At 32.7% G+C, this 10,233-nt stretch overlaps 1 protein-coding gene across 1 annotated transcript; it reads left to right on the top strand.

Moving 5' to 3' along the window:
• The first annotated feature begins 479 nt into the window (after positions 1-479).
• On the top strand, positions 480-6,128 carry LOC149237706 (protein NRT1/ PTR FAMILY 5.6-like). Its single transcript, XM_089372756.1, has 4 exons — positions 480-975; positions 1,164-1,381; positions 2,112-2,683; positions 4,930-6,128. The coding sequence occupies exons 1-4, from the start codon at positions 810-812 to the stop codon at positions 5,825-5,827; spliced, it is 1,854 nt and encodes a 617-aa protein (XP_089228882.1). The 5' UTR covers positions 480-809; the 3' UTR covers positions 5,828-6,128.
• Positions 6,129-10,233: the final 4,105 nt, after the last annotated feature.

Genomic DNA, 10,233 nt, shown 5'->3' with positions numbered 1-10,233 from the left:
AAGTACATAAATAAATATAGATTAAGTTAGATTGACCATGTAAAGTTAACTGTAAACAGTGGGGCTGGCCTAGCCGCCGATGGGGTCCTTAAACCTCAAAGTCAATTCTGGGTGCTCCTCATGTCGCTATCAAGTCGACCCTATACTAAAGATGACGTGACATGTAAATTATCCTTGACTGCAGCCATCACAGCACAACCACACAATCACTTGAATGGGAATGTGCACTCACCAATTTCTTATTAATAAAAATTCCAGGGCATGACCTAGAAGAGGAAGTGGGTGTGAAAAGTTCCGTTATGACTTATAATTCTTCTCTGGGTGGGCGGTCATTTCACAGAAAAATAAGACCAAAATACATTGGTGGTGGCCTCCTTACTTCAATTTCAACCATACACTCCTCCTTCCATGTGTAAAATATAAATTCAATGAACTGTCCACTGATCACAACAAAGAGAAAAAAACATGAAACATGTGAGAGTATTGCAGGCAATGTGAATGCATGGCATTAATGACTCTATTATAAATAGTCCAGTAACCTGGGCAATTTCCATAAACTTTGGACTACTTGAGAAGAGGACAAAGAAAATAAGACTTGTAATGAATGAGTGCGTTTTGATATTTAAAAAAGAATGAGGGTTTGCTGGGTGAATGGCCTGCAAGTCTAGAGCTTTGCAGGAATAAATGAGCTGCCATAGTTTTTTTTTTCCTTGCTGTGATTGAAATACTGGTGCTACTGATTTGTTAATTTTATATATATCTAGTCCATTTTTTCGGTTGTGCCAGATCTCTTTACTGAGAAGCATACCATGGGATTTTTATGTTGGAAGGAGTGGGTGGAGTTTTGGAAGAGTACTACTTCTGCATCCATGAAAAATGGTCAAGAATGGGTAAACGATGGGTCAGTGGATTTCAAGGGACGACCTGCCATCAGATCGACATCTGGACAGTGGAAGGCTTCGCTTTTTATTATCGGTAATTCACTGTGATATATATATATATATATATATATATACTAACTAACTCGTGTCAGATCTATTAGTAAAGATGGCCTTGAACTGATTAATTAATTCTGTGGTTTTGTTGTAATAAATTATTGCAGGGCCATTGATTCGTTTGATTAGCTGATTCTGTATATTTTTTTTGGTGTTTTTGTATTGCAGGAGTTGAGTTTAGCGAGAGACTGACATACTATGGAATTGCCTCCAGTTTGATCATCTACTTGACCACTATGATGCATGAGGGAATTGCAACAGCTGCGAAGGATGTCAATAACTGGACGGGTGTCACAACTGTGATGCCTCTGGTGGGAGGATTCATGGCAGATGCATACTTTGGACGTTACTGGATGGTCTTAATCTCTTCAATAATATATCTCCTGGTCAGCTTCAGAAATATTTTTAAGCAGTTTTTCTGTTTATCCAGCCAAGTTGGTTACTAGGGTCATTTTTAAATCGGTGGTAGATTTTGAAATATTTTAGAAATATAATGAACACAAAAATAATGTAGATTTTGAAATATTTTAAAAATCCGATAAACCTAATCCAAAAGTGAAATTAACAGTTTGACATCGTTCATATTCATCAATCTGCAATCAAGTTAGGGTTTAAATAAGAATGTTTTTGTTCATTCAGGGTAGATCTGGTTAAAAAATTCAATTCAAAATTTCATATTTTATATTTTCTTATTTCTTGTAAAAAGAAATTAGCAGTTTTTAGTTGAATGAATAGAGTAATTTGTTGGAAGGTTAAAATGGTTAGAGAAATTTGTTGGAAGGCTAGAATGAAGTCGTTGATATTATATTAGTTGTCAGATATATTCATTTAAAAATTTACAAAACTGGAAATCAATACATCAATATTCATAGACACAAAACCATTACAACAATAATTATTAAAGCATTATATCTCATCATATCACATAGCTGAACCTCGCTTAACAAAACAATGTTTCATAGCCGATTTTATATAAAATTTATTTGTTAAAATTTACAATCTTACAATCTTCTGTATTAAATTCTATAAACTGTTTCAATCTTCAGGTTAGATTATTTTCATTTTCTTTTCCCTGGTAGCTGTTTTTCAATCTGACCATACTGTTTTCTGTGACAGGGATTAGTGTTGCTGACACTTTCAGTCTCCCTCTCGGCCCTCAAGCCTCCTGGTTGTCCGAAAACCGACGCAGTGTGCATGAGTAAGAATAAGCCAACGTCCACACAGCACACCTTTTTCTTCGTGGCTCTATATTTGATATCCATCGGCACAGGCGGCCACAAGCCCTCTCTGCAATCCTTCGGCGCAGACCAGTTTGATGAGGACGATAAAGCTGAAAAGCTTAAAAAGGCATCTTTCTTCAATTGGTGGTATTGCGGCCTGTGTGGCGGCGTTCTATTGGCGGTGACGGTGGTTGTCTACATTCAAGAGCATGTGAACTGGGGAGTTGGGTTCGCGATCCCGACGGTAGCCATGGCTCTATCTATTCCTGTTTTCGTTTACGGTACTCCATTCTACAGGCATGTGGTGCCAGGAGGCAGTCCTATCACGCGCATAGCTCGGGTACTGGTGGCTGCTTTTCTCAATAGAAACAAAAGGCTTCCTTCTGACACGGGGATGTTTCACGAGAATTGGGACGTGGAAGACAGAAAATCAGGACAGAGACTGCTATCACGTACAGATAGCTTCAAGTAAGTTAGGTCGAATCTTTATTTCCATTTCCTGTCTACGGCACTTAGACACAGTAATTTCCCAGAGAAACACGTCATAGAGTAGTCAGAATAGTTTAGATAGTGGTTGCTATTTCTGAATTGTGCAGTTATTCTTCACATTTTTCATTTCAATTACTGCAATGAACAGGTAGAATCATATTTTTATGTTGAAGTAAGCACGTGAAGCATGTCGAATTTAGAATTAGTTTCAAATGATTTTACTTATGTCAGCTTTTATACATATGAATATGAATGAGGTGGTATGAAATTTGATATTCCCTATACCTATTTAAGCATTTAGGTAGTAAGAAAAACTTAAAAAAAACCGATATATTGGGGAAAAGAAGAGAGACTAAATTGAAAGAAAATTGTGTATTGTGTCATTTTTTTCTTGTTATTTTTCATTTCAGTGATTTTTTATTGGTTATAATAATTAGGGTTTGTCTTTTCATCTAATCTTGATAAACCACACTAGTTAGTTCTAAACAAATTGTTATCAAAACTATATACATAGATGAGATTACTATTCAATACTTCCATGTAATACAAATATCAATTTTGCTTTATTTGTAATATTTAAGATTGCTAGTCAATACTTCCACGTAGCTATAAATATCAGTTTTACTTTATTAGTAATCTTTAAATTTAAGGTGATCTTAATTTGAAATTTATTGTTTATTAAAAGAATTAAGAAAAATTGATATAAAACTTAAATTAGGGTTAAAATGAATTTATGTTTATGTTTATGTTGTGTCTTAATTTAAATTGATTTTATTAGAATAAATAACTTTTTTTTGTTTTATATATGATTACGGTTATTATCATTATTGATTACATAGTAGTGTAACAAAGTTTATTGATATGTAGGGTGAATTTAAATGACTAAAAATTTTGTGACATATTTTTTTTAAATATATATGTTTAATTTATATATTAATTTTTTATTATAACTAATAATAATAATAATTTAAAATAAAGTTATAATTTAGTTAATTTTTATGATTTTTTAATCTTGACAATGTGAAATGTATCATGAAGTAAGTGTTTTGATGTTTATCATGAATTGCTATCTATCTAGATTTATATAAATGCACTCATATATATTTTGATTTTTAAATACAAACTATTTATTTTACACTTAATACATTATATTAAATTCCCTTATATCATATTTATGTTCGAAAACTTTCCTTAAATATATTGTCAATTGAATTTGAAAGTAACTAAATATATTACACATTTCCTTTACATTATATATTTATTTTATTTTAATATTTTAAATCATAAAATCTATTTAATTTTTTAAAATAAAAAATCATTTACAATAAATATTTCTATTATAAAATAATATATATATATAATAATTTTTTTAATATTAAAAATTATAAAAAAATAAAACAAAATTATAATTTTTATATATGTATGTAAATTAAAAAATTAATTAATTAATTTTAAAATATTATTAAAATTATATTTTATCAATAAAAAATAATAAAAAGTAATTTTCAACGATAAAAAAATTTCATACATCAACTTCATGTCTACTTATGGTATTAAAAAAAATATTATTAACATTATTATATATATATATATATATAGATAGATATAATTAATGCAATTTAATATTTCATATATTTAATTAAATCTATATAAAAATACTCTTTATTACATGTAAATTTTATATTATTATTATTATTATTTATAAAACAAATGGTCAATCTCAATACAATGATTTTACCCCTCCTAAATTTAGACCTATAATTTTTTTTAGAAAAATATATATTTTTAATCATTAAACTTTTTATATACACCATTTTTATTATAGAAAATAAATTAAAAATAAAATTATAATTAGTTCTAATTTTTTATTTTCCCACCTCAATTTCATAAATATTATATTTTATCTCTTTATATATATATATATGAGAGGATGATAGAAGTGAAAAGCATCTACACTGTTTTGTAATCTTTTGATATTTCTCAATCAATCTCATTCATAGATACAGACGGTTTTGGACTTTGTCGATTAATGTTATATGCATTCAAATGAATTATTAAAATATTTAAAATTGTCTTGTTAAATTTAAATTAAGATGAATATATTATTATTAAACAGACTAGATTTATAATCACCCTTTCAAAGTTCTAAGCGCAAAGTTTGTCGGGTGGATAGCGATAATTTTTGGTAATTGAGCACTGACATAACTTTTCTGATATGCTATCAGGTGGTTGGACAAAGCAGCTATAGCAGTAGAAGCCGACGATAATGCCGATGATACCACAGGAAGAAGAAGCATTAGATCGCAGGAACCAAGTCCCTGGAGAGTTTGCACAGTGACCCAAGTAGAAGAAACCAAGCTTTTACTGAGAATGGTGCCTATCTGGTTATGCTGCCTCGTCTATGGAATGTGCATATCCCAGCAAACAACATTCTTCGTGAAGCAAGGCGTGACCATGGACAGAAGAATGGGTTCCCATTTCGAAATCCCACCAGCTTCTCTCCTGGCATTTGCTTCTGGTGCTATGATCATTTTCGCGGTAATCTACGACAGGTTTCTGATTCCAGTGGCCAGAAAAATCACAGGCCATGAACGCGGAATAACTCTTCTCCAGAGAATTGGAATAGGCATGTTTGTATCTATTCTCTGCATGGTCAGTGCAGCGCTGGTGGAAACAAGAAGAGTGGATATGGCAAAGAAATACCATGGAGTTAAAGGGGTTCCTGTAAGACTCCCTATAAGTGTTTTCTGGTTGGTTCCTCAGTTTGTTTTGCTTGGAATAGCAGATGTTTTTACACTGGTAGGGTTGCAGGAATATTTTTATGACCAGGGCCCAGATGGCATGAGAAGCTTGGGAATTGCCTTCTATCTCAGCGTTGTTGGAGTTGGGAGCTTTCTCAGTACTCTCCTCATCACCATTGTTGAGAAAGTTACTGTAATTGGAGGACATGAGAGCTGGTTTACTACCAATCCCAAGGGACTTCACTGGGATTATTTCTACTGGCTTTTGGCTGTTCTGGGTACTCTGAATCTGTGTGCTTACGTCTGTGCTGCACGAAGATATACATACAAGAAAGTAAAAGCAGTAGAAGAGAGCGTGACGGCCAAAGATGGAAGCCATTAACAGAGGGCAGAGGCCGATGCAAATTATATAACCAGGGTGAGTATAGAATATGCAGCTTGCAGCTTTGTTTTGGCTATTGATTATGTAGTGTGATCTTAATAATATTGGGGCCCAGAGGCATTTGATGTTGGTATCTTGTAAGTGTTTTTGGCGAAGTGATTTATCACAAAGAGTGTTTCGAATTAGTGATTTATCACCTGAGTGTTTTGAATTAGTGATTTATAATCAGAAGTGTTTTAACAATACACTTATTTATAGTTAATCTAAAATTCTATAAACAACATCCTATAAATTTGTATTATTGTGATTTTGTTAGCGAAGTGACTTATCCTAAAAAGTGCTTTGAATTAGTAATTTATAACTAAAAATAGTTTAACAATGCACTCATCCATAATTAATCCAAAACACTATAAACAACCTCCTACAAATTTATTACTGTGCTCTTTGGAAAATATTCAGGTGGTCTGTCTAAATCCATGGCTGAAAATAATTGGAGTTCAATTCGTTTGATCGAAAATGTGTCAATCTGAGTGTATGTGCTAGGGCATAACTACAAAATATGTTTGATTCTCAGCAATTATATTGTGATAAAAATACAAATGAATATGGAAAAGAAAAGTTGAAATGATGGGAAAAAGTTGAAAAGATAGAAAAAAGAAAAAGACTTTTAGGTTTTCATTGTGAGATAGATATCCGATATTGTTGATAAGCTAAAAGAGGAAATGAAAGTTGAAAAAGATAAAAGGGAAAGTTGAAACGATGGAGGGTCCTTTTGCTCGGTTAAAATGAATGATAAGTTAACTCGGAAAATGTCTGTGAAAAAAGGGTATAGCTTTTAATTTTATCGACCATTATTGATGGGTCATTTTTTAAAGAAGTGTGTGAGTATATATTATAATTCTTTATTAAATTTAATAATTTTTTATTTAAATTTAAATTTATAATTTTATTTAATTAATATTAAAATTAATTTTAAAATTTTAGGAATTGTGATATATTATAAATAATTCATATTAACATAATTTTAATTAAATAATATATATTAACTTTAAATTTTAGTTAAAAGTTTTTTATAAAAAATTAAATTTCTATATATTATCTTATTCCATCCAACAAGATATCCCTTAAATACATTATATATATAGATAGATTATAGGTTTATTTTTTTTGTTAGTGTGGTGGGAGGAATGATTTATAAAGTTTAAAATTTCTTAAATATCTTAACTTACTTTATGTAATGATCTGGAGCCATAAATAATTTCTTAAAACATATATATATAATATATAATAATAATTTTCATATATATATTATAAAATTTATAATTTTTTTTAAAATTAAAATAATAAATGATTAATATATTTTAAATTAACTTTTCATTTTAATAATGGTCCACTATTAAGTCATGTGAATTATTTAGATTAAAAAAATGAAAAAAAAAATTCATTTTAATATCTTAATTATGAGATCTAATGTAGTAATGTTTAATTTTAATACATATCATTTAAATTATGATTTCATTTAAAGTACTCTTTAAAAACTTAAAATTAAATTTTCTACTTATACAAATTATTAACTTTTGTTTGTTGTATATATGATTGTGGTTATTATAATTATTAGTTCCACAATATTATAACAAAGCCTATCTACATCACATGGGATGAATTTGCATAGTTAAAAATCTTGTTACATGGTTTTTAATGTGTATGTTTTTAAATTAAATATTAATACTTTTTATAATTAGTAATACTATTGATTTAAAATAAAGTTATAATCAACTGGGTAAGATGGATAATGGCCCTGGTGACTTCCTCTAGTTTTTCAATTCTGGTAAATGGTTCTCCATCTAAGACCTTTAAACCTTCAAGAGGCCTTAGGCAGGGAGATCCTCTCTCCCCCTTTCTCTTTATTCTTATGATGGAAGGACTAGGACGAGCCATCACATCAGCTAAAGAAACAGGTAAGATCCAGGGTCTCAAACCTTCCAGGAATGGGCAGGCTTTGACCCATCAGCAATTTGTAGATGATACCATGCTACAGGGCATTCCCACAGTCAAAGAAGCACTAGCTTATAAACAAATCCTGAGTGACTTTGCTATGGCGGCAGGTACAGAGGTAAGCCTCTCCAAATCAAAAATTTTCTTTTTCAATACTAACATTGCTATTCAGCGAAATATCTCCAGAATTCTGGGCTTTCAAAGAGATATGCTACCATCCAAATATTTGGGAGTACCACTCACAGACAAACCTCTGAACAAGACTATTTGGGAGCCTGTGATTAATAAGCTATAGGACAAGACTCGAATATGGACAAATAGATCTTTAAACTTGGCGGGCCGACTGGTGCTTACAAAAGCTGTCCTACAAACAATCCCCATCTTCATGTTTTCAGCCCTTCCAGCTCCAAAAGGAGTTATGCAACAATGCAAAAATATCCAAAGAGATTTTCTTTGGGGTAAAGGGGAGGAAAAGAAGAAATGGGCCTTGGTAGCCTGGGAAAAAATTTGTAAACCCAAAAACCACAGAGGTTTAGGACTGGATGATCCTGAAGTGCTAAATAAAGTTTTGGGGGAAAATTATGGTGGAGATGGATAAAAGATGCAAATGCTCCTTGGGCTCAAATTTGGAAACAGAAATATGCAAGTAATTGGCAAAACAAGGACCACATAAGAATGTTTGACATCATAAAATGCTCCTACATCTGGAATAAACCTTGGGAGAATAGAGGCATAGTTCAAAAGAATAGCTTCTAGGAAATCAGAGTGGGAGACTTGGCATGGTTTTGGGAGGATAAATGGCAACAGGAACCCAAGTTGTTAAGAGAGGACTTCGTGGATCTCAAGAATGATACTGATACTAAAGGGTTACTCCAGGTAAATGATTTTTGGGATCAGACAAATAGGGAAGGAAAATGGAGAACCTAGAAGAAAATGGAATACAGGGCTAACAACCCCTTGAAAGTAGACGTTGATGCTCCAATAGCCATTTTAGATCAAAGAAATATATTGATTTCAGATGATCCTAACCAACTAAGATGGGGAAATAATAATGAAGGCACCTTTAACCTTAAAGAGGCAAAACACATAGCCCTTGAGCTTGATTCTACAAAACCAGACTGGGTTTGGAGGAATCTATGGAAGAACCAAGGATGGATGAAAACCAAACTGTTCATGTGGCTAGTACACCATAAGAAAATTATGACATGGGAGAATATCCAGAAAAGGGGCGTTTTGGGCCCATCCAGATGCCAGCTATGTGAATCACAAGAGGAGACAATGGAACACCTTCTCAACACCTGCATATTCACCTCCACGTTATGGGATGGTATTGCCTTAATATTCAGACAAACAGACAGGGATAGAGGAAGCATTACCAATACCCTCAGCAACTGGAGGAGAAACTTCTCTGATTATGAAACGATTAACAAAGCTTGGGCTTTAACTCCAAGCTTCCTAATATGGGACGTATGGAAAGAACGCAACAATAGAATTTTCAAAAACAAAAAAAGTTCCTCCCAAAGCATCATGGAACAAATTTTAAGACAGCTCAAGGAGACGGTTGGAACTTTAATGCAAACCCCCCTAAAAATCTTCCTTCAAATGTGGATGTGTAGATACTTCTGCAGTTGAGAATGCAGGGGCTTATACCTCAGGGCAAGAACAGGTTGGTAAAGCAACCAATCATGGATAAAGATTTCTGGCATCCTCCCCCTCAGGGATTTATGAAATGTAACATAGATGGGGCCTCTAAAGGAAATCAAGGTGTGGCTAGTTATGGTGGTGTGATAAGGGATGAGATGGGCTGCATACAATACACTTTTCATTTCAGTTTGGGAAGAGCCACAAACAATGTGGTAGAGCTAATGGCTCTAGTGCAATGTTTAGAAATCTTGAACAATGACAATCTTCAAAATATTATAATTGAAGCAGATTTTGAGTTGATCACCAATTCGTTCAAGAGAATCTATTGTGGTTCGGCTTTGGAAAAGGTCTTGAAACACTGGAGGTTCCTTCAGGTTTATCAAAGAATCCATCTCCACCTTCAAAATATGAGAACCTTAAGTTTCACACATGTACGCAGGATGGCCAATAAATTGGCAGACTTACTTGCCAATAAAGGTGCTCTTTGCACTAAAAGCAGTAATAAGTACAGATGGCAAGAGGTTCCACAGGGTAGATTGAGGGATGAATGTCTCAACTAGGCGAATGAGGACCGAGAGATACATCAGAACAGAGCATGTCAGTAGTAGCAGAGGTTAGGTTTTGTAGACACACAATCAACATGAAGTGGTTTTCCAGAGGTAATTTTGTAAGTGGCGCGTAGGCCTTTCCTAGCTTTATCAGTCTAGAACATCACAGACACAGAGTTCTTGGGTGGGAGATGATCTACAGCTTGAGGATTTTTTCAA

The sequence above is a fragment of the Pinus tabuliformis genome, chromosome 8 (genome assembly GCF_031772625.1).
Source record: "Pinus tabuliformis cultivar Carrire ecotype Pingquan chromosome 8, CPIR1, whole genome shotgun sequence".
Taxonomy (NCBI): domain Eukaryota; kingdom Viridiplantae; phylum Streptophyta; class Pinopsida; order Pinales; family Pinaceae; genus Pinus; species Pinus tabuliformis.
The sequence above is the reverse complement of the archived record's forward strand: the minus strand, read 5'-3'. Positions and strand labels throughout refer to the sequence as shown.